We start from the raw sequence: 25,453 nt of genomic DNA on the forward strand, positions 1-25,453 counted from the left end.
ACGTGTTTCATTGGCTGGAAATGTTACTAAAACCCAAGCAACCTACCTGTTTGGACTCTGGCTTCTAACACTACACAATAAGGTGAATATGGCCCACAAAGAATTATAAGGTTTACCTTTTGTATTAAACTTGCGCTCTGATTTCCGCAATGTGCGCTTGATTTCCAACTTTTAGACTTATCTTGCTGATTTACTATGGTGAGGGCTTTAAGTGTAAAGCATTTCACAAAATCCTGTGAAAGTAGCAGAGGGGCTCACACACAATCTGGCTGTTGTTAGATGAGACATAACATAGAGAAATGGTTTTGTACACTATATGCTAAGTGTTTATTTGCTTTGGTATTAAATCTACGAAATGCTGCCCTTTATGGAGCATTGATGGGAACTTGTGAGAGGTGTTCTGATTTTAAGCAGAGAGTAGCAAGCTTTCAGAGGGCCAAAGGGAAAAAGAAGTGTCAGAAATAACATCTGTTTCTAGTGGAAAATGGGGAAAATAATAAGAACATTATTCGTTCATACATCGGAATTTATTTATTCAGGTTTTTTATTGACATACGACCAAAACCATCAAGTGCATTCCTAACAGGTATCCGGCCACGTTTCAGAAAAAAATCCAGCACACTTGTATTACTTCATTTGATTCTGTGCAGCATCCCAAGCTGCTACTCCGAAGCCGTGCTGTGGAAGTGGATATTTTTCCACTTTCCATTGATCTTTTGCCACACCCGAGTTTCCTGTGATTTCACGGTGACTGCTTTACCAGGCCTATTTTTTAATAGAAAAAGCAAAAGCTCTTCTTACAAGGATGAAGTAACAGTTTTCAGTTTTATCTGGTGTGGTTTATAAATTTACCCTGTTAAAATGAAGAAATTCTTGAAAACCTGCAAGTTACATGTAATGTTGATATGGTATAATTGTGATGAATCTTCACTTGGCAGAAGAGACCAAATGCAGAAAATAATCTTTGCTGTTGTGCATGTATAATATAATTAAACTGACATTCAGGATGCATCCACACACACAATACCAAGCTAAAAAGTGCAAGGGTAAGTGAGTTTTTGATGTTGACAGACATACATACATACATCATACACACACACACACACACACACACACACACACATACATACATACATGATACAGACGCCACCGACTTCAGCTTATACGATAACCTCACACTGGTTTACCAAATTTGAGCTAAAAATGCTTTTGTGTATAATAGAATCAAACTGATATTAACAATCTGTTCAACTTGAGAGCAGGTATTAAAGGAACAGAAGCTCTATAATGAATTTTGTTGTTTTTTAGTTCTGTGTATCAGCAACAGTTTCTACTTCTACTCTCTAAATCATGTTAAAAGACACAGTATCTGAACTGTCAACACAACCTGTATGTGTATAGAGTATGGTTAGTGTTGAAAGTGAAATTTAGTCCAGACTGAAATTCTCGCAGTAAAATATGCCAAGTAGACCTCACATGACATGCAGAGTTTTTCCATCATAGCACTGAACTGTGTATCCTGTTCTCCTCAGCAAATCATGAAGCCATGATATGGCGAGAGTTTTGCGTCAAGGCAAGTAAGCGGTTAAAAGAGACACAAAAATTTAACACAAATATGCCATTCTTTGACAGTTTCGTCATATACTCTGCCCGTTCCTATAACTACATGCGTCTGGAGAATACACTTTTACTTCACCACATGGTTTGATAGTTGTAATATGACTGGTGTAAGGAAATGTTTTGTTGCTACCTAAAAGTCCTGCCTTTATCTTGCTACAAAATATAAACAACGGAAAATTCACCAAAAAATAGTTTAGTGGTTTCCTGGAAAAACTACAACAACCTAGAAGGACACATAAAGAATTTATACTTACTTTGGTCTAATGTGATGACTCAACAAATCAACTAAATAAAAAAAATAAATGACTTCAAACGACAAAGTGGCTACCATGTCGCTTTCAAATCTATTTATGGACCGAGAGAAACTCTGCAAGGGAGACTTTGATTTCTGTCTTAGGGTGACTTTCACAAATGTCTAATACTTACGCATTCATTCTCTGCCTCAGTCTGATGTAAGCAATGCAGGCTCCATCCGTACCAATCATGTGCACACGGGGGTTTACAATGGTTACCGGACAATCTTCCGCAGGAACTAAAAATAGACAAATGTGCCAATGGCAATATTGATTAAGAAAGTCAGGTGACATGCTTATTTTGGATGAATGCACTACTTAGTGTTTATGAAAGCAAAATTAGGCATTGAAATTACAGCTGATCAGCTGTAAATTTCATTTTTATTTGGGTATGACCCATCAAAAACAAAGCAAAATTTGGCAAAATCACGCAGGATATTTGAAATGCAAAAAAAAATATTAAGGGTTGGAGTATTTTAAATAGGATAAGTTGGATTACCAGAAACATATTTTCTTATTAGACGTATGAATTCATAGCTTGGGTTTTCAAGGGTAATAATAAATGTAAACAAACTGCTCCCTTGTCCCGAATGTTGAAAAGCATGCTACGGTAAAAATGTACCATGTCTTTAAAATGAAAAGGAAAAATCAATATACATATACGTCCATATCTGTTACCAATTTTAACTTATTAAAAGAAGTTTTACGTAAATTGCATAGTCATAACGCTGCTTTCAGTGTCCATGTATCTATTGGACACAGATAGTTAACTCATAGTTTTTTCAAAGGCCACTTCTCTTCACAAAAGCATGCATTTGATCATCATATACAAATGCATTAACCTATCTGTCAAACACATAGGTCACTTTGACAGGTCTGTCTTAGCGTCTGGTGTCAGTCACTATCTTTGAATATAATTTTCACAATGGAATGTCATATTTATTGTCATAACCTATATGTTATCTTGAACAGATTTCTCTCGGCCATCAATTATTGTAGAACAAAATCATTGTCAGTCATTTACAGCTTAAAGAACTATAAGGATCTCTGTATAATTTCTGTCTAATTTTTGTGTATATGTGCCAGAAGATGTTCCAAATATAGAGTGAAATCAATCATGCTATAAATGAACATCAGATATACATGAACAGAAACAAGTTATTGAAGTGTGTCAATACATACATATAGATGATTCTGATTAAATTCTGATGTAGAGATGACAATGTTTCCACTGATACATTTTTCTTTGCTATTCTCCGTAGCTGACAGTTGCCTCACTACTGTACTAACCAACTGCTATAGAAGACCATGTTCAAATCTTGCACTTTGCAGGATATCTTCTTGGTCACATGTAATGAGACAAATATCAGCTTATGAGAACAGCAAAGAACAAGTACAGATGGAAATGTAATCTGATTTTAATCAAACTGACGTGTTTGTGTGTATGTTTTGATAAACTTCTGCAAACTCATAGGTTTACGTAACTAATTATTTTGAAGAATCACACGGATAAAGGTTTGACTTACATCTGTCAAAGTAATACTTATGGAACTCCAACCCATCAACCACATTACCCATGGTCTCTGGTTCAAAGCAAGATATGTGTGGCACCGTCATGTCCCTGTTGTTGGGAAAAATGAGAAAAAGATAATGTAAGTGACTTTGTTGCAGGCACAGCAACTCACAACTTCAGGTATCAAATAATGTTTGGTTGAAGAAAGATTTAGTGTTACTCAAAAGTAGAAATAAATGAGTTTAGACCATGTTTAAAGTTCACAAAGAATATAAACCTAAAATGAATCAACATTGAAAATTCCAAAGCAAAAATATTGAAAAGAATGTCTTTGATTTCAGTCTGCATAACAAAACTTAAATTAATCCTTCGTGGCATCTTTCACATTTCTTATTTGCTTTACCTTTCTGCACTCAACCTTTCAATATCATTTTCCTTTTGACATTTTCTCTTATAATGTACATCCCAGTGGGACTACATTTGTGTCAGTACATTTTTGTAAATTACAGTGCTGTCGTAGTCAAGAGAATGTCGTCATTGTACATAAGAAAAATTAATGTTATAAGGAACAACCAACCTACCTATATGCGTCATAGTCTCTGCGGTCTATTGCACCAAGTAGATCTTTTGTAATGTTGATTATTTCTTGATGTCAAGAAAAACAATAAATTATTCACTTTTAGTGCAAAATAAAGAGTGATAACCCTTACCAAATTCTTACCATAAAAGGTATAGCTTAGGTATATTTATTGTATACCAAACCACTTCTGGTATATTTTTGGTATACCACTGATGTGTACCTATTTTCTAGGTCGGTTTTTAATACAGTGTACCTAAACTGTACCTCAGTAATCAGTTATATAAATTATTTATAAAAACTAATATGTACCGGTTCATAGTAGGTAGGAAAAGGTACTGAAGTACCTATTTTGTAGCTTTTCTACTATGTATAGTAAAGTTGAAATCTGGTACATTCATGGTATACCAGAAATGTACCAATCAATGATTTAGTATTTTGTTGCCATGCACTTATGCAAGCTGGCTCCTTTATACTCTGTTCAGTGCAGTCAAGTTGAAAACTGGTACATTTCTGGTATACCTGACAGAATCAGACCTCCATCGAACTGTTCTGCCATCGCCGTTCTCTGGGACACACATGATTTCTGCAATGGAGGTAAATTCAAATGCCACAATAAACCGCTTCATTATTGAGTACTTCATCAGCTATGCCCTGAAATCCATGCCCTGAAATTAAAGCTAAGCTCTTTAGAGATGTGAGTATTTCGATTTTATACAATGCAAGAGCCGAGGTACATGATATTCCACATCGATTAAGGGTCATTAGCATAGAATTTTAATACCGAAATAATTCTCATTAATGTAATCTGCATATTTGAATATCATTATACCTCGCATCTTGCACTAATAGTTCGATTTCACAATAAAAGAATATAAAAATACACTCAAGCTTCAATGTGAGTCCACAGAAGTAGCAGAAAAAAATGTACAAATCTGAGAGTCCAAAAATTTCTTCCTGATCTGTGTTCTACATTCAAGGGCAAAAACTTGTGGACATACACCTAGTTGTGGAAATGCTGCTGGAGGGGTAGGCTGCGTCTATGTGGGTCATCAAAAGGTCAACCATGGCTGGGGTTGACCTTTTGATGACCCACATAGACACAGCCTCAGCAACCCTGCCAGACAGCTTTGTTTCTACAGCTATTAAACCCTGGGCTGGCGTTTTTAGATTTTAGGCAATGTTGTCGGATGTTACGCGCATGTGGCTATATTTTAGTAACAAACCTGAATTAATAACAATCAACGCTATTTCATTAAAAAGAATGATTGAACGTTTAAAATATATATCTATATATATCTATATATATATATATATATATATATATATATTTTTTTTTTTTTTTTTTTTACCTTAAATTTGTCACACAGGGGTGTCATCAAGTTTTCCACAGTTGGAATAGGGGGTCACCCTGGTTTCAAAAGTTGGAATGGGGGGTCACCCACTATTTGACACGTCAGCAAAAAATAATCCCCCAACTCCTCACCCCCAGGCCAAAGAAACTGACCATTCCCTAAAAAAGTATGTAAATTTTGAAAAAATAGCATGCCTGCCATGCAAAACTCTATAATAATTTGTAAAAGTTAATTGGAAGGCAAAAACAGTAGCCATATGCCCCTTTTCTGCCGCTGGCTGCGCTTTGGGACAGACAACCATAATAGTATGCAGATTTGTTGTAGAATTTAAACATAAATACCAACAAGTGACCTTCCCTCACATCACACCATAGGGGAAAGAAATCTGAGTCCCCTGGGGTGGGAGGGAGGTTTTTTGTGCAACGGTTTACCTTATTTGATTTTATTAATTTTGACTGTGATATTTCAAATAAAGTTCAAGTCCAAACCGTCTGACTGCTTTCTTTATTAATACAAGTAATTTTTGTTAATTTTGACTGTGGTATTTCAAATACAGATTTCGACTCCACACCGTCTGACTGCTTTATATATTACCGACAAGTCCTTATCTCCTCTCCAACTTGTGTATACGCCACTGTAATTGCTCCGAAAACATTGCCAACTTGCTAATCCGCTGTCGGTATCAGCGGATTAAGTGATTGAGTCAACACCACAGCCGTCCCACACGCATTAAAATAAGGACGGCTGTGGTGTTGACTTAATAAGCTAATCCGCTGATACGCTCAGTCATTAACAAGTCCGGGTAACAAGTTGGCAATGTTTGTGCAGCAATTAGAGTGGTATGTGTACTGGTTGAAGAGGAGATAAGGAATTGGAAACACAGTCAGACAGTTTGGAGTCGAAAGCTTTATTTGAAATATCACAGTCAAAATTAATAAAATCAAATATTAAAGGTAAACCGTTGCACAAAGAAAACCTCCTCCCCACCCAGGGGACTTTCATCTGCCCCTGACATCACACCCGCCTTAGAAAATGCAATAGCACATTGTGATATGGCACTAATTTATCATTCAGGCGGAAAGCTTCCATCGGTTATGATGATTGAGTCACTAGGTGTTCAACATTTCACGGATTTATCCCAGAATCATGAAAATATGGACCGATCACAAACAAGCAAGCAACCCTCGTTGCATAATGTGGTATGCGCAGAGAAATGGCCCCTTTGTATTTCGCTATACACTGAACTCTCCGAGCACCTGTGGGCTTTGCTATGCGTGGTAGGGCAGTGTGTCAATATTCTGCCTCCCACCACATGCCTACATGCCTACAGCCGGTAACACACAGCCCAGGTGCTCCGCAGAGCTACAATCACTCATACTGCAATGAGATGATAGACTTTGCATCGTGTTTACGGTATTTTTGGACAATTTTGGACATTTCGCCATTTTTGAAGTTGGAGGTAAAAACAACTTTCGAATTCGATGGCTACATAAGAAGGAACGCCAACTACATTTCCCCATGATTATTATGACTGTAGAATGTTATCTGATGACACAAATAAAATCTGTACAAGGTCTCTCTTACCTGCTTCGGACATCGTAGTATTCTTTCGATGTTCACTTAATGCCGAACTAGATGCCGAACTTGTACAAGTAGCTGTGTAACTTTCTCGGTGCAGTACACGAAGTAGGTCAGGTTAACCTCTTTACTAGTTATCAAAAATTTGAATATAATATGACAAGCATACGGCAAGTGGTGTCATGAGGTCGGGTGAGTACACCGTCAACCCACGTGTTTATTCTGAATGAGGTCAAAGCGCCAGCCTCTAAGGGACTGGTCAGTTTCTTAACCCTGGGGGCGGCGGTGGGCGTTGTTTAATTTTTTGCGGACATCAAAAAGTGGCTGACCCCATTCAAACCTTCGAAAACAAGGTGACCCCCCATGTCATGCTTTGTATATGAACTGCATATTTCATTATGATACGTACTCTTTGCAAAACAGACATTCAATTTGCAAACATCAAGATACGTCATATATATATATATATATATATATATATATATATATATATATATATATATATATATATACATACACACATATAAATATATATATTGTCACGTAGCGTGGTTGTGATATAGCAGTAGACGTATAAGAGACGGCACGATACACCGAAATATACTTTAAGTCGTAGCACTTTATTCAGCTGAGTAACGTAAGGTGTAATACACGGTAAAACTCTATGTCTCACACTAGTCTAGTACTTAGGCATCTGTCTCGGTCAACGTCGTCTGGAGCGTCGCAACAGGTTCTGAACGGCTTCTACTTTAACACACTAAAATGCAGAGTTTATATTGGGTGAATATCTGGCTTTGTCATGACTTTGGTATGCGTCTATAATGAGGAACGTCACTCAAATCTAAGTACAAGGTTAACAGGATGGAAGTATCTCTCAACGCCGAGCATGGCTGAGACTATCTGTCAACATAGCGTCCGGTCAACGTTAATGACTTAAGCAGTTGTCAAAACAATACGTTCACTAAAGACGGATGAAAGGTTACATCAAAAGGTCACGAAAATAAACAAGGGAGTCGTTCTCACGATGCACCACGTGCAGAAGGGGTTACTATAGGTCACTGTCGGTCATTCACTGTCAGTCATACAAACTAAATTCAAGTCATAAAATATCATATAGTATTAACTATCGAGTGGCTACATCACAATATCTATATATTTATACATATATGTATATATACACATACACACACATACATAAAATATATATATATATATATATATACATATATATATAGGCCTATATATATATATTATATATATATATATATATATATATAAAAACAATTCTCCAGCACCCTTATATATATATATATATATATATATATATATATATATATATATATATAATATATATATATATATATATATATATATATATATATATTATATATATACACGCCCAAATGCGCCCCGAAAACTGCAGATGACTGATGCAATTCGTGGCTGGTACGGTGCATTTTATGCAAGTATGAGCCGGTGTCTCAAAAATCACAATAACCCCTATCGAGCATTTCAAAAACATGATGACCACCCCATCACCAAAGTCAAAAGCAGGGTTACCCTCGTGAATCAACCGCCCCCTCCCGACTGAAAAAACTGACCAGTCCCTACGGTCGGGTAGCGACAAAGGTTGGACATGTCGGTCAGATGATTTTCATGTGAGCTCACTATGGTACTGGGCCTCGTAGTGAAAGACTTAAACTTTTGCATTAAATTTCCCCAAGAAACCTTTAAATTGACAGATTCAAATTAAGAATAAGAATCAGGGTAACCGTAGAAATTTGGGTGAAAGAGAACACAGTTACCTTATTAATTAAATTTACCGTTATTTAAAATTCAAATAGGCCGCCATCCCCGAGTTAAATCTATAAGAAATAATTTAATTTCTGGTTTTCAAAAACACTTACCGTTGAAAATTTATTTATTCCAAGAGCTTCAAGACAAGCCCACATATAGACCCTCGAGAAAAACGATGGTCTATGGCCCACAAAAGTGATCTATCAGAAAATTATCATAAAAGTTTGAGTCCAAATATCTGTCGCAGATGTGCGATCTACCTGTCATTTGTTGGCTGCAATTCCGCTCTGCGTATACGCGGCTCATAGACGCATGTATACACATGTACTTTGACGTGTACATACACACGTCTATGAGCCGCGTAGGCGCAGAGCGGAATTGCATCCAACAAGTGACTGTGCATGAAACCTACCATTATATAAGTCATTTTTGTCCTATCGCCGTGAAGACTCCTCCTAAAACATATATTTGGTTTGAAAATTATCAGGTGTTTTGTTTTTTTTTAATTTGTCAGATGATCATATCATGTTCGAACCATAAGCTTAATAACTACAGAGAAGAAAGTTGATATTCCAAACGAGGTTTTCGTGCCAAGGACATTTCGGGGCTTGTAATGTCAAAGTGTGCTTTGCAGAATTTGGAACCCTTTGTACATTGTCATAGCTTTCTAAAGTTATTGGCATCGATCCAGCACCATCATATGGCCATGTCTAAAGCTGCCAGATACTCCTATATGCATACCTCTAGAGCTCTACATTAGGTATCGACTTTTCCCTGGTCAACCGTCGCTTTCGTAATTTAATCCTTCAGTATCCCTTACGACGACAGCATTCAGTTATCATTCTCTCAGGACACAAAAGCTTTATATTGGCCAACCCCGCTAACGGGAACAAGACGATATGCCATTTTCATTCCCGGATGTTGTTACGAACAAGTACCGAGAATTGGAAGAATCGAACTTTTGGATAGCTTCACAGAAGATTTCATGGCCTTGTTATCGATTATCAGTTTTGCAGAGGAGATATCGCGTCTTAGATTGTGACAGCTAGGGAAAAGGAGGTTGCAAGAGGAAGGGCTAGACATGAGAAGTGGCTACATTCCTCTTATGTACGCATGTCCATTTGAAAGTGTTAAGTTTATACTTCGTCAAATTTCGGAATGTACCATACCACACTCTCTGCTAATGTGAGTTGAGTGTAATAAAGATTGATTGAGTGCATATTATTGACGAAAGTTGACGAAAGTTCCTATGTATATATGAGATACACTGATATAACAATCATAAGTTGTTTTAGCAGTTTTAGATAAAGTTATTACTAATTTGCATATTATTGAACTTTGATATACCTGAATTGATATGACCCATGACCAAACTTGCAATTGGAATATTTAATTATTAACTTTCCCAATTAAGGCTATAAGACTGGAAGGACCCTGAAAAAGTTTATGAAACTTGCTATGTATATTGATGAGACATTTATGTCGTATAAGTGAAAGATAGTTTGCATTTTCATATCAGCTGATTTGTAAATTGAATTTCTAATGACCTTTACAGTTTGGTATATATAGTTTGAAGGACATGACTAAAGGCAATTACACTTGCTATATAAAGTGGTAATACAATGACAAAAGTCAAAGAAACTTAGTATTAGTGAATGTTGTTCACGATGTTGATCATTTACAATTTCAATGAAGTTGTAAACATGTGGCAAAAGTTGAAATTCACAGACAACTGCAAATATATATGAAACACGTGAGCATTTTCAGTTCATATCTGGTGGTGTTTTTATACATTTACGTATAGGTATTGAGTAACGTCCTTAGTGCACTGACTTTGAAGTTCAAAAGGGTCGAACTCAAGAAAAATCGCTATTGCAATATCAGTTATAGTGACCTTTTTTACTCAAAATTTTCACAAAAATATGCATTTCAAATTCCCGAACAAAAACTAAGTTTTGACCAAAACAGGAGTCACGTCACTCTTGCAAAGGGTCATCGACATATTAACCCTTTCACCCCCTGTTGCCTGTGTAAAGGTCCAACTTTACCATAGAAAACAATGGATTTGGGAAAAACCATAGTGGTGAAAGGGTTAAAACAAGATCCGATGTGCAACCTTGCTAGGTTACTTCGTTACTAAACTCACTCTTAGGGATAGAGTCGTCGGAACTGCGCTCAAAGGTTGTATGGGACCAATACGACCAATGTAAACACTGTATCTAAGGTATGATGGTGATTGATGAAAGTTAAAACATGTCGTTCATAATCTACATCGTATAATTTAATGTTGCAGCTATGATGATGAGATGCATCTAGATACCGTGCAGGAAATGCATTGTTTAAATGAAGAAAAACTGAAATCGAGATATGAGAAGTGAATATACTCTGTCCTTTAAGTATTTAATAATTTTTCTGTCCGCTTCGAGTCAGCAATCTCCTGTACTTTCTTAATTGCGACTCTGTCAAATCAATGTGTAATATGAAATATATTTGGAAGACAAAATAATCCAGACGTTACTTATTTAGCAAGAGGAAACACATTGCAATAATTTATTGCCATCTAGTCAAAAACCCACTGATACATTGTAAACAAGACCACTTGTAAGAATCACATCTACCAACACACAATTTCACTTTATTTCGCAAGATCCTCTGTGTTAAACCAGTACAGGCCCGTTGCTTATAAGGGTGTACTGTGAAAGTGGATAACTTTCCACTTTCCATCAATTCTTTGCCATACACGAGTTTCCTGTGTCCGAAAAGTGACTGTAATGGCAGGCCTGTTGACAAAAGAGAAAGAAAATGCCTTATTGCGGAGACAAAAGCGACCTTCCCTTATTATTTTTATATCATGGATAAATAAATTTTACAAACATTTGCCAATTATCAACCTATATCCTCTTAGCATTTTCACTTGTCACTGACCTACGTGTTAGATCTCGACGGTTTGCACACAAAACCGAAAGAAATTTGGCACAGACTTTGCTCAAAAATAGCATATGGGTGAACCAAAAATCACATAATTTACATGTAATTTACTTGATATATTTAATGTACTTTCCACATGTTATTTTATCTCAAAAATTGCAGCGTCTGATTTGATTAATTTTCCAGCGAAAAGACATTGGCAAATTGTCTGAGAACGTGAAAGCATCATTTTACAGACAAGACTGAGTGCACTCACTATTGTGTTGAAACGCGGGCGCATCACATCTGGTTTTATATTATAAGAACACTTACTCGGTCGTTCTCTGCCTCAGTCTGACGTAAGCAATGCAGGCTGCATCTGGACCAAATACATGCACACGAGGATTTATGATAGTAACTGAACAGTTTTCAGGAGGAACTAAATAACGGGAAAGATTGTAATAATGATTTAGAAATCAAAAAGTGACCAAAATTGTAAATAACAGGATAAGTAATTCCTTTGTAGAAAGAGTGCACTATAGTCGAACCTATCTTCCTAACAAAGCGACCACCTCTTCAATGTTGTAATTTTTAGACGGTCCCATGGGATTTCTTAAATAGTTCTGACTGAGTGACAAGCATATATTTAAATAGTACAACAGGATCAGTATTATTTTTAAAGGTTTCATTCTCGTTGATTTCTACACAAATGTCATTTCAGAAATGTGATATCATGATTTAATGATATTCACGATTTGCCGATATACCGGTCTTTCCCATATTCAACATGCCCACCGATCTACGGAAGACCATTTCGTGGTCACGTTGTTGGTCCCTTGGGTGACCACTATATGGGCAAGAGTTCCTTTAGGCCCCTCAAACCTGGAAATCACTTTAATCGCGGACTTTCCTTGGAAGAGGCGCATCAAAAACAACTTTTGGAGGGGTTTAGAATTAGGGTTAGGATTAGTTTTAGGGTTAGCATGCTTAAAAGTGTTGTTATGTCATACCTAAGATAAGGGTTTGGGACCTTAAGGAACTCTTTCCACAAAATGCATGTTTGACTGTTTTCTGTGTAACGTCTTATGATGAATAATGTTGTTTTATAAAAAAACACATAACGTATTCTAACTTGTGTTAATATGTCATTCACCTCTTTTATAAGTTGCTACAGACTGACAAGTGCACGTTATTTATAACCTTGAAGAACTTATACGAACACTTTTTTACTCACTCTTGTCAAAGTAATATTCATGAAAGTCCAACCCTTCCACGAGATCACCCATAGTCCCTCGTTCAAAACAAGATACGTTTTCCATGGTCATATCCCTGTATAAATAGTTTTTAAAAAGTCAACGTGTTACAATTGTTTGAACAAATAAAGCAAGGCAATATTGACAGTGTTTTCATTGCTTAAAACCAAGGAAAGATTCAAATGAAGCAGCTTTCAAAATTTTAACTGTGTTCCTAAAAAGTTACGTGAAAATTATGCAGAGTCAGTTTTCTTGTTATTAATGTGAACCTTTTACGTCACGGATTGTTCAAGTTACGAAAACAGTTAAGTTTCAGTTTGTTTTAAATTTCATATTATATTTCTGTTCGATTATTAAAGTTTCAATAGAGCCGTGTTGATCTTGACTAAATCTTGTGAATATTGTTGAGGGTAGCACACTGTAGATCAACTATTTTAGTATGACATAAGCTTTCGGAGACAACAGTCTCCTTCATCAGATGTACTTGCAGAATGGACAAAGAAGCAAAAGGCCAAATGCGTCTTCCGTTCAATTATATATAGCCAGGCAATACGTTACTGCAGAATCTGCTCTGAGAATTGCGACGCGTGACGAACAACTTGGTCAGCTTCGCCAAACATTTGTCGCCCTAAATTATAATCCTATTGCAGTTGATGAACAGATCAACTGGGCCAGCAATATCGACCGCAACGACCTCCTCCAATACAGGCAGAAGAAAGACTTAAACAGAATCCCACTGGTTGTAACTTACAGTTCACAACTGAAGAAACTGAACAAAATAGTCAATGAACTCCACCCAATCATACGAGAGGACACACTACTCCGAGAAGTCTTCCCGGAAAAACCGATCGTAGCGTACAGGCAGCCTCCTAACCTCAAACAACGCATTGTCACCAGTAAACTTCCTATGACCATCCAATCCCATGGAACAAAACCCTGTAATAAAGTAAGATGCAAACTGTGCCCTCTCATCAATACCGCCACCACTGTAGTCGGACCCAATCAGAAGAATTTCACAATCAAAGGATCATATAACTGTGACTCCAGTAACGTCATCTATGCTATCACCTGTATAAGATGTCCTTCCGCTGTATACATTGGCCAAACGGGACAGCCACTACGGAAACGCATCAACAATGACAAGTTCGATATACAGAGCAACAAACATATAAACCTGTTGCCGAACACTTTAACCTGGCCGGACATTCTATCAATGATTTCCGTGTGGCTGTACTTAGAAAGATTCATAGTAAAAGCACCATCCGCAGAGAGACTGAAGAACTCAAAATTATACAATATTTCGACTGTGTCAAAGAAGGACTCAATCGAGATTACGGATTTTTAACACATTACAAATAACTATGTTGGCTGTATTTTGCCCCAGTTGTTCCAACCATTGTCCTCATTCAACAGTGTTTTTACACCTTTGCTCAAACTCTTTGTTTCACATTGACACCTCCTTTAGGCATTGTCCATTACCCACGATGCATTTGGCCTTTTGCTTCTTTGTCCATTCTGCAAGTACATCTGATGAAGGAGACTGTTGTCTCCGAAAGCTTATGTCATACTAAAAAAGTTGATCTACAGTGTGTTCGATTATTGACATGTTGTTCAATAAATTACATTGCTATGTTTTTGAATTCGCGCAAAATGCCATTTTTTGTTTTGGTTTGGATGATTCGTTATTGAAGCACAAGAATCTGGACACTCATTGTCTGGAAGCTTAGGGTCATTGAACAAACCTACCTATAGACTTTGAAGTCTCGGCGGTCTATGGCACTGAGTAGATCTTTCGTTACGTTAATTACTTCCTCTTCAAGGCCTATACGCCAATATAACAACAAATAAGTCCATTTTAATATTTGAGTGCCATGGAAAACGCTAAAGTACAGAACTGCTAAACAATGTCTTGATTTCTATGCAGCTGTTCCTTTGAATCTTGTAAATGTTAGCGTACTCAGAAACATGACACGTTTTGTAAAACCCTCTGAAAGTCGCAAGGCGTTGGTTGTTCATCAGCTGTAGGCCTATGTCAGAACGGACTGCTCAAGTAGATCAAACGTTCAGGAATAAAAAAGGACAAATAAGATGTAAATAGTCAATGACAACAAGAACCTTTCATCGATTGAGGACTGCGTTTAACATGGAGTTTAATTGGAGAGCTTAATTGGAGACTTTTTACCTCCATGCAGGGCGCACAGTAAGTGAGGCTACCCACAATTCCCCTTGATTTGTTCACTCAGACATTTTTGCTAAAGGCTTTTTCAATTTTATCAGTTTCTTAACAATTTTTAACTTACAATTTAAGTTCAGGATTATTTGTTAAGACTATGTTCCAAAATTATTGATTATGTTTAAAATTCAAAAGTAAATTGAATGAGAAGTCGATGTTTGGCGGTGCTAAAAATTGCACACTTGTCAAGATAAAGTTATCAGTAACTAAGATGGTCTCATCATACCACCTGTCAGGTATGCAAATTTCCTTTGTTACGAACATTAAAAAAAATCAATACCCTTCTTTTGCCAAACAGATGCAACTTATTCCCTTAATTTCCTTGAAAATATTGTGTATGGCTGTCAAAAATCTATGTCAACAAAATTACAAAATTGCTATCTTCTCCGTGGAAAGGGGTTGATCTTCTCATTATTCACAGTAAGAAATCAGAAAATTATGATCATCAGAACTATGTCGCCAGAATTTGAAATATGGACCGAGTTGTTCTGTGCACAGCAGAAGTTTGCTTCAGTTCAGTGAGTGATCTCCGTGTGTACAGATCATGGAGCATTGTGGGTAGCCTCACTCACTGTGGGGCGCGGCATGGACTTGGAGATGACTTGTTAGAATGGGAACGCTGGGTCATTGAACATTAAAACGTCAATTCACAAAGACACCATCGTCTTTGATCTGATGCTACTACATAGTATTCAGGATATCAGGGCTAATTTAAATGGTACGAAGGAGATCACGGCTTGCGTCGTCCGCTTGTTAGTCGCTCAGTGCTCTGCATTTCGGGACATTTCGCAAATTAGAGTTCACTTTAATAATGATATTTCGCAATAATTGGGTCAAAAAAGAATCCCAGAATCAGCTAAACGCCTTATCAAATGATCGTTAGACGTGACCTCGTGAACATAAAATCAAGGTTACTTCCTTACCTACTTCTGACATCATAGGAACCTTCTCTTTGCAGCTAGAATTGCTGTAATTTTCTTTGCGTTGAAGCTGGTAGTGTACACGATGTGAGTTTTAGCTAAAACGCCTACCTTTGACCGTGTTCAGAACACCAATACAATGTGTGACAGACTTGAGTATGTCTTGGTCAGAGCCAAATAGTCTGCCAACGGTTCATTTGCATGTGACCTTACTAATCTATCAAGGGCGACAGAGAGATTAATTACATAAGGCTTACTCCCGGTCTTTGAAAACGGCCGTCGTAACGTCAATGTGTAAATTATTACCGGACGACTTACGGTGATTCTGATCGGCCGCGCTATGTATAATCAACAGTGTCGGCAGTGCCTGCTGGTTGCAGTGTTAGCTGACGTGAAAATACAACATATCTTTCACAACTATTGTATGATTGCGTCATCATTATAGTCATGGTACTTTCATCAACATTGGTCAAGCCCTTCCAGTTAGTGAAATCTGGTTGTTGTTGTTGTTGTTGTTGTTTGTATTGTTGTCTATGTTTACTAGTCGTGTGGTTGTTGTTGTTGTTGACCAAAAATTCAACGAAGATAACTGTCGTGTTGTGGTTGTTTCAATCGTAATGTAGATGTCATGATAAGAAACGCTACAAGGACACTATCATTCTTTGACCCCATGTAACTCTATGCCAAAACACGCTCTTCATAGACTTAAACGTAAGTGAATCCAAAGATATATCCCTAATTAGGAAAGTTTATTAAATATTTAAATTAGTAATTAGCCCAAATGAAAATGCTAAATGACTTTGAATGATGTTACATCAAAGTATCTCCAATATACATATTAAGTTTTGTCAATTTTGGTTGAGTCAATCCATATATATATTTTCTCATTGAGGATCCTTTAACATGCAAATGAGCAGAGCCATTGTTATAAACAGGTATGTAAGGGTAGCTCAAACCCCTAACTGGGACAGCCGACTGGAACTCCCAGTTGACTCAAAATGCACTCTGGGACCGGTCCCAGTTGGCTTCCAAGACCGGTCCCAGTTGGCTTCCAGGACCGGTCCCAGTTGGCTTCCAGGACCGGTCCCAGTTGGCTTCCAGGACCGGTCCCAGTTGGCTTCCAGGACCAGGACCAGTTGGCTTCAAAATTAACTCTAGGACCGGTCCTAGTTGGCCTCCAGGATCAGTCCCAGTACACTTCAGGAACACATCCGATTTGTTAACTGGGACCACTAAGAAAAGACCCAGTTACTGGTACTTAATACTAACAATCTGTTAATGTTTTCATCTTTTTACTCTGCCATTATTATAGTTATACGCCACATAATCAAGAAAATGTAACGTGTGTTTTAATTTTATCGTATGTGTTTTGGTACTGCCTTCCTGCTCATGTTTCGAAACATTTGAGTGGGCACTAAACAAAGAATTTGATTACTTTGGCCTTACTGCGATGTATTCATTCTTAGCACTAGTAAGTCCTGTGCTATGTGCTAATCTTACTGCACGGATCACGTTGATAGAGAGACTATGTACTGAATCAGGTGAAAAAAGGAGATGAAAATAACTGTGCAAGACAAGCAACTCATCAAGGCGATCAAATTTACATTAAAAACAGCAAACAAAACGTTTAACGAAAACTCGCTGTGTTTTAATACAATTGCAGTTCATTTGCAGTATATGAGAGATATCTTAATTTGGACCTAGTTATATTTCTGAACAGATAAACATAAATAGGAGAGGGGCAACTATTAGTGCATGCATGTACTGGTACAGCAGAATCATTTCATTGTTATGCGAGGAAAAAATAGACATCAATGAGGTGATAATAGTCTCATTACATTTTAAGACAAAGGGTTTTGAATATACAAGTCAACAACATGCACTGCTTCAAAACTTCATTGACAGCTAGTAGCTATGTAGCATATGCTGTCTCAGTGTTTTCTATTTCAGTCTGTATGTCTGTCATAGCTCTATGGAGCTACGAGTCCCAGAATTGAAATGAGACCTGACTGTCCTAGAATGAAACTGGGAGATGTTAGCTTTCCCACACAAAAAACATACATAATTTTCACAACAGCACAGAGAATATGAATAAAACAAGTGCATACAATTGCTACAAAAGGCATATAGTGGGATGGGAAACTTCTTTCCCATTAATGTTATGGTTTCGTCATTACAGCAGGGAGGTACCTTACCTCCATGGTACAGTTCATTCCATACAAGCGCGTTTCCCCGCAATCATAACGGTTCCAGTTAAGTCGAGCTACGCTTCTGGGACCGGTCCCAGTTCGCTTCTGGGACCGGTCCTGGAGGCCAACTCGGACCGGTCCCAGTTTGCTTCTGGGACCGGTCCTAGAGGCCAACTGGGGTCGGTCCAAGTTCACTTCTGGGACTGGTCCCAGAGTGCATTTTAAGCCAACTGGGATTCCCAGTTGGCGGTCCAAGTTGGGGGTTTGAGCTACCCTTACATACCTCGATACTGGTATATAAACTAGTTTTGAAATTTAAAACAAGGAACACGAAGATGATGTGCAAATTAACCTGTTCACTTGCAATTTGAAGTAAAGGTGTGAAACATCAAAAACCGAGCTTCTCTGTGTAAATTAGAATGTATGATAGTGTAAAGACGTAGTCGTTAGCGTTGGCAATGTCTGTTTTCAAGAGTTCAGATTTACCGAGATTTCAAAGTTAGCTTCAGATAAGATGAATAGTTATCTTCTCTACCGCCCATGTATGCACGAGCACTTGTTTATACACTATCATTATACATAATCCATGTACATGTATTAGAATAGGACGTCCTGCTAGCCTGTTCAGTTCGAAAACGGGAACGGAGATTTCTCTGCAAGTTTAGTAAAATGGGGCCAGAAACTTTACAACCTGGTGATTTTTTTTTAGAAAACCGATAAATACTTACCGCCGCTTCCACTGCTTTTGCTGTTAGCCATCTTGTTTTATGCCCTCAATAGCAAAATATATCAAAGCTATCGTTTTAGATGACCAAACTTAGGGATTTCATTCCAGCAGCTACCGTTTCCCTACCCAAGCTATTATGCAAGGTATCAAAGCTGTACTTCCATTTAAAAGCTAAACTTTCTTAAGTACTTCCGAAAATGCAAATAATCCGAATAACAATTTGCATTTGTATTCAAATATGCTATACGCAATACAATGCAATTTCGATAATGTTGGGCATTATATACGGCAGATATGGTCATTTCGCATGACGTCAATGGCAAATTTCGCACTTACCCCACTCGTTGGTAATTGAATTCTTTCACCTTCATGTGCGACTTTGACACCACACAAAACGTTGAAGACGCCGATTCGCGAATGTAATTGGCTTCCATGCCATATTATGGTTGATAACAAGTATAGTCGTTGTAAATTATCAACCTTGCAGCAAAACTGTAGCTTTCCTGAAGTTGAGATTTGTGCCGTCAAGGTGATAATCTCTTTATTGGTTCATTGGGTAATGATAAGCACGGAGGTACCTCCTACCGCCATGTGATAAGCGACTACGCTATCTTGCAACTGGACTGTGATAAAAGTTTTGAACAACAAACAGAAACAACAAAACGTATTTTCTGTGAATTCGGCAAAAACAACAGTACTGTGATAGTTCCATGATTACTGATTACCCGTGCTTGCCGTTTGGTCGTCAGAGAACATTTACAGACATTTTACACGACGGTTATATGTATGTATGTATGTATGTATGTATGTATGTATGTATGTATGTATGTATGTATGTATGTATGTATGTATGTATGTATGGCATGCACGCACGCACGCATGCATGTGTTATGTAGGTGATTTCCCCCACACTCACAACCTGAGTTTAATTAGTCTAGAACATTATCAAGGTCACTGCCCTTCACGATCTCACGACCTTGTATTCAATTTGTCATGTTTGGAATGTTCTGGATATTTAATTAGTTGTGTGAGAGAGATAATTTAGAGCAGTAATTAGCATGTCAATAAAAGTTCTAGATTGTTCTTATATGCTCTTATATAACCACATGAGTATTAAAATAGGGGACCGGCACAGCTTGCAGTCAGACATTTGGGATCGTGTCTCTTGTATGTTACTTCAAGACTTTGGAAACTCCTGTAGTATTAATTTCAAGATTTTTCAAGACCTTCACTGCCACGTTAGATTCATACTGTGGACTTTGTGCAACTTAAAGCCTGCAAGCCAAAGGACTGTTCATTCATCCGACTGACTGATACAACTCTGAGACTAGAGCTTAGCCGTCCCAGCTGAGATAAGTAGCCTGTACACTTTTACAGTTTTTAGTCTATCCCTTAACTTGGCGATTCGTTTTATTTATTTTCGTAATAAATTTCGCTTTATACGGAAATTGCTGAGTTCACCTTTTGTTCGTTTTCTGTCACGTAACACATGCATGCATGTATGCATGCATGCATGAATGTATGTATGTACGTACGTACGTACCAACCTTAACATGGTCGTCATTCCCGAAGCTGTTGTAGCTCTGATAACGTATAGTCATTCACAATGAGCCACGGCTAAAAGACTAAAAAACATCATGGAGTCCCGCTTGAAAGACACGATACATTTGCCAAGACACAGTCTATAAACTTTATAGATGACAACTTCTGGGTTATTATGAAGGAACTACTTGGTCAAATCTTTACATTAATCTCAGTTCTATTTATTTACATCGATATGTTTCCATCTACAGAGGTTCCATTTTCTCCCCGAAAATCGACGAATTTGCAGCAATATATGGCTTGTAAAGTATATCACATTCAAAGCAAGAACTACTGCACCATTGCTATGCGTAGAACTCGAAACTTCACGAATAGCTCCACTGTGGATAAAAAATCTTCAAATTGACCTTGATCTGCTTATACAACGACTCGTCTAGGAGTCTGAACGATGGAAGTGAATGAGCTTCCACTGCCCATTAATCTTCTGCCAAACTCGGGTTTCCTGGGTTTGCAAAACTTCTGCAGTAGACCTGCAGAGGAAAAGAGTGCCATACAAATTACTATTCGTAGAAAAGCATGGCTTGCGATTTCTTGGATAGCCGAGAATGGAAAGTCTTTTTTGATGGGCGATGGCGTTCGGGGAATATTTTATCATCAATGGACCGGAAGATTTCTTTCTGCTAAGCGGACTTACGTTAGAGGGTTGCACAATCGGCCGGAAAAATCCTGGGGTGGTAGGAGCAGTTGGGTAGGGCCGGTATGGAGGATAGGGTAAAGGGGATTGTAAATGCTGATATTTACTTTCAAACTTTCACTTTTTTCAAAATACGAAAGAAACGTATATTGCATGCAATATCTCAAAATTTGCCGCTTCGCTGTTTTTATCTAATTTTTATCCATAATAGGGTCGACAAGAATAAAATGCAGTGATCTCCAGGAAAAAGGTCCCGCAATAACCTTGATGTTCGTCTTATTGGTGGACTTACCCAACCATTCTCTGCCTGAGTCTAACGTACCCAATGCAGGCTACATCTGTACCAAATAGATGAACCCGGGGGTTTACAATTGTGGTCGGACCGTCAGAAATGGGAACTACCGATAGATAATAAGTAATAGGAAAGGTAATTGGAAAAATGATAACATCGCTTAATCTAAATGATCGTGACCCGAAACGGGACATATCTGGTTGAGTGTTTTATGAATTCTGTAAATCAATAGTTCAAAACTAACATTGATTGAACGCAGGAGACTTTAAGTCATTTCCTTTCAAAACACTTTTCTGTCTTATTACACATATTTACATTTACGAAAATACACATATGTAAGTTTGATATTCGTCCATCTCTTCAATAGACCAGTCACTTTGAACTAAAAGACGGTTACTCTTCCAGAAAAGGTTTACTCTAGTGATTGTTTGAAGTAATTACTCGGACAGAACGTGACTTACATCTGTCAAAAAAGTACTTATGAAAGTCCAACCCTTCGACAAGTTGACCCTTAGTCTGTGGTTCGAAGCAAGATAGGTAGTTCACTGTCATGTTGCTGTATACAAAAAAAACCAGAAAACATGCAGGTTTAAGCTCTGTAGGATATCGTATACAGCAGGTTTTAAATTTAATCATAAAACCAGCAAAATTCTTCGCAAGCGATTATTCTGAAATTAACATCATATCAATCTTTGAAGAAATTGATGACGGTTAAAAAGTAATGTATCGTTTATTTTACAATCACCGCACTTAAATTACTTTCAAGAACGAACTTCGGTAAAATTTTCATTTTTCTGACATTACCATGCAATAAATCTCTTTAGAATATGTTTTAAATATTTAACATTTTTCATATTTTTGAAAGATTCTTAACCTAAACTAACCCCCCCCTCAAAAAAATACTGTGATGAATCAAGCTTTTTAGTTTTTCTGACAAGACAAATTAACCCCTTCACAATTTGTTTAACTTTACTTCCTAATCCCTGTGCTGTACTGTGCTGTTACTGCCCTCAGGTATTCGTCACGGTATATAAAAACCTTCATGGCTCAAGATATCTTTTTCAAAAATCCCACTTTGCGATGATCTATGATAAAGTCATACTTCTCTGATGTTATTGGTATAAATTGAAAGTTCTATCGTATTGTAGAAATTTTTCATAGAAGATATTCAATAGGGGATGTCCAAAAGATCAATTAACATACCGGTAGGTGTTGAAATCCCGATGGTCTATTGCATGAAGCATTTCTTTTGTTATTCTGATGATTTCCTCTTTAGGGTCTTCATCTTTAAATAGATTAATGAATAGATGATATGAATAAATAAGTAAATGAGTAAATATGCTATAGAAATAAATAATAGATAAATAAATTCATAGATAAATAGATAATAAATAATTGTCAATATTTGTGTATTATGTCAATATTGTGTATAATGCAGGGAATAACTATATTTTCATCATTTTGACGGTAGTAGTACTTCCTGTCCAAAATATTCAACTGAGTTTTCCTGGTAAAATTGAGAGCCGCAGATTGAGCAACATAAGGTAAAATAGCAAGGACGGGTTTGTGTCTCTGACACCTTCACAATTGACTCCCTCACTCATATTTGAATACTGCAGGACAATCCGTTCAGGCGTGCGGCAATGACGAGAACAAGTTAAACTCACAAAAAGGTTACTTATGGCCATGGCGCACTAACAGAGTTACTGTAACACTAACATTTACAAATTTTCCTGATGAAAACACAACCGACGTATCAATTTATGTGTGTTGGTGGCACTAGCAACCTAACGATTTCCACATTTGGCGCCACAAAATATAGCATTTATGCAATATGCCGTGGCGGAATCGCATCCGGCTGTTACTATACTACAATCGCTACAGCGGTTGCTTTATCGCCATTTGGTCACAAAAACGTTGTTATCGTTCTCTCGCAAAGAGTCACGAAGTCAAAAGTGTATCTGAGAGGTGTCGACAGCCAGTTTTGCGGTGTCACCTCTATCAACAGTGCTATTGCCACCCTGGGAGGTTATCGGTATGGCATAAGACAATGCACCCAGTATTACGATTTGTGAGTTTTATGATTTCATAAATGGTTTTAAGTTAATTATTTCTCGACGTAACCACCGTATTGCCTTTGCCCCATTTTCTTATCATTCAAGTTGTCTGCCACAATAACTTGCATGATAATTCAATCCATTTGGCAATGGGGTATCATGACTTCAGCAAGCATGTTTATGATGTAGAAATACCGCTTTGTCGCCCTGTGTTTGTCTGGTACACTGTATTGATGGTCATTTCGTCAATTTCAGTAATCAAGGCAAAATTCTGCACTCCTGACCTTTTATTCATTGAACCTGAAACATATATTTGCTCATTTGCACTATAGGACCAGATCGGATAAACCGATAAACGTGCATTGCAAAAGTCGTTGGCTTACCTGCCTTTGTAGTCTTTACACCTAGTAATAACAGCGAAATTATCACACCCGCTGAAAAAGTGTAAGTTGCTCGGAGTGGGGATTGGTGCAGTCTTTGACCGCTTTCTCGACGGAAACTCTTGGCCATGTTTAGCACTCGGCAATACTTTGAATAAAATGCTAGCTGTGATAGGCAAAGACGCGTGCTTGGGTCGAGTCAGCTACGGTTTTCTAAATATGATATGGGTTAGACCCAAAATTCGAAGAGACGACGGTACAAATAAGACCACGTGCAGCGACGTACATTAAATTATGAGTATATTGTCCACGCGTTCATCCTCGTGATTTTGTTTGTATATGATTACTTGGCATCTTCAACGCCCATTTTTCATAGATTATTGTAGAAGTCGGAGCGTGATATTTATTTTAGTTAGTTACAACTTGCGTTTGAATGCCAGTTAATGAAATTCAATGCGCAAAATAGATCAGCGACGACAACAGTGTCCGCTGATGACAGTCTCCGGAAACTAGAATTCTCGCTCCCAATTTGTAGAAGTAGTTTTTGTCATGAAAATGCGTACCAACAAGGAAGGAATGCAATTGAGACGAACTTGTAACTGAAAGAATTATTGGCTATAAAAAACACTTTAAGAAAGTTAGTGATGTAGGCATCTGTATTTTTCAAATGGTTTGATATTTCCTGCGCGAAGCAGTAAGGTTCAACTACTCTTGACAACAGAAAATGATTAATTATTTGAACAACAAACAAACCTTCAGAAGAACAGGGTGCAGTCAATAAGCAAACAATTCAACAACAACGACAGCAGTAAGAACAACAAAGGAACCTTCAAAAACAACAGCAAAGATTGTAGGAATCAAGCTCTATAAACCTTCGAACGAATAATTTATTGTCTTTCTACTTGTCTCCTTGCTGTGTAATTGCGCCATCGCTATAAAGTTAAACCTGTCACTTATTAAAATAAGTGACAAGTTTTATGATCAATATTCACAGATGCTTGAAGGAACCCTGGCAAATCATAACAGACCGAACGTCTATAATAAGTTTACAAGGAAATGTCACCTTTTTTAATCATCCACTTGACAGGATCGCTCACACCGCATATTTAACCAAATATATGACCGCCATGATGGATTGCATCATACTATACAGGTATACAGGCAGGTACAAAGACCTATGAGCTGTCGCCTACATGAATGCTGTAAAGATGATGAATTGCGACCAAAAGAGGATCACCTCATCGTTGATGTTATAAAGTTCAGCCTTAAAGAAAGCAAAAAAACGTTTGCTTTAAACGACAACAAAGATTTATATATACCATGTCGAATTCAAACTCTTGTACCGTTTCTCAGAGTTGAAGTTAAAATTGCTCCATTTTAAAGTAAAGGTCTTCAAACTTGACTATGTACATTTAGCCAATGGTCTAATCGCCTGAACGATGAAAGTGAATGTTTTTCCATTATCTATCTTTTTTTTGCCATACACGGGTTTTGCTCGCACAGTTTCCGCACAAGTCCTGCTGACA

The 25,453-nt window shown here is 37.5% G+C and overlaps 2 protein-coding genes across 7 annotated transcripts; both read right to left on the minus strand.

Annotated features, from left to right (window-relative positions):
- Positions 1–505: 505 nt before the first annotated feature.
- LOC139123031 (calcium/calmodulin-dependent protein kinase type II alpha chain-like) lies at positions 506–19,111 on the minus strand. 6 transcript variants are annotated; one of them, XM_070688998.1, is made up of 6 exons: positions 18,964–19,111; positions 16,050–16,263; positions 14,640–14,715; positions 12,875–12,969; positions 11,974–12,079; positions 11,252–11,513 (listed from the first exon to the last, which is right to left on the minus strand). In XM_070688998.1, the coding sequence occupies exons 2-6, from the start codon at positions 16,063–16,065 to the stop codon at positions 11,414–11,416; spliced, it is 393 nt and encodes a 130-aa protein (XP_070545099.1). In that variant the 5' UTR covers positions 16,066–16,263; positions 18,964–19,111; the 3' UTR covers positions 11,252–11,413. The 6 variants fall into 6 exon arrangements, 4 of the variants coding, with proteins under 4 accessions (XP_070545098.1, XP_070545100.1, XP_070545099.1 ...); XM_070688997.1 differs by lacking the exons at positions 11,252–11,513; positions 11,974–12,079; positions 12,875–12,969; positions 14,640–14,715; positions 16,050–16,263 and adding exons at positions 506–765; positions 2,047–2,152; positions 3,440–3,534; positions 4,008–4,071; XM_070688999.1 differs by lacking the exons at positions 11,252–11,513; positions 11,974–12,079; positions 12,875–12,969; ... (1 more) ...; positions 16,050–16,263; positions 18,964–19,111 and adding exons at positions 506–765; positions 2,047–2,152; positions 3,440–3,534; positions 4,008–4,071; positions 6,943–7,211.
- A 1,592-nt stretch (positions 19,112–20,703) lies between these two features.
- Positions 20,704–24,147, minus strand: LOC139123032 (calcium/calmodulin-dependent protein kinase type II subunit delta-like). Its single transcript, XM_070689001.1, has 5 exons — positions 23,931–24,147; positions 22,694–22,775; positions 21,952–22,046; positions 21,491–21,596; positions 20,704–21,034 (listed from the first exon to the last, which is right to left on the minus strand). Exons 1-5 carry the CDS (start codon positions 24,055–24,057, stop codon positions 20,938–20,940), a joined length of 507 nt encoding a protein of 168 aa, XP_070545102.1. The 5' UTR covers positions 24,058–24,147; the 3' UTR covers positions 20,704–20,937.
- Positions 24,148–25,453: the final 1,306 nt, after the last annotated feature.

This window comes from Ptychodera flava, chromosome 22 (assembly GCF_041260155.1).
Source record: "Ptychodera flava strain L36383 chromosome 22, AS_Pfla_20210202, whole genome shotgun sequence".
Taxonomy (NCBI): domain Eukaryota; kingdom Metazoa; phylum Hemichordata; class Enteropneusta; family Ptychoderidae; genus Ptychodera; species Ptychodera flava.

What these genes read in the sequence shown, in the direction of transcription:
- LOC139123031 (XM_070688996.1), bottom strand. Translation starts at nt 18,994, where the DNA reads ATGGCTAACAGCAAAAGCAGTGGAAGCGGCG. An exon ending in CGAGACTTCAAAGTCTATAG is followed by an intron (nt 12,970 to 14,639) that starts GTAGGTTTGTTC and finishes CTATTTATACAG; the next exon opens with GGATATGACCATGGAAAACG. An exon ending in CTGAGGCAGAGAACGACCGA is followed by an intron (nt 11,514 to 11,973) that starts GTAAGTGTTCTT and finishes TTTTGTCAACAG; the next exon opens with GCCTGCCATTACAGTCACTT.
- LOC139123032 (XM_070689001.1), bottom strand. Translation starts at nt 24,057, where the DNA reads ATGGCCAAGAGTTTCCGTCGAGAAAGCGGTCAAAGACTGCACCAATCC. An exon ending in TGTAAAGACTACAAAGGCAG is followed by an intron (nt 22,776 to 23,930) that starts GTAAGCCAACGA and finishes ATCTATTTAAAG; the next exon opens with ATGAAGACCCTAAAGAGGAA. An exon ending in CTCAGGCAGAGAATGGTTGG is followed by an intron (nt 21,035 to 21,490) that starts GTAAGTCCACCA and finishes TTTCCTCTGCAG; the next exon opens with GTCTACTGCAGAAGTTTTGC.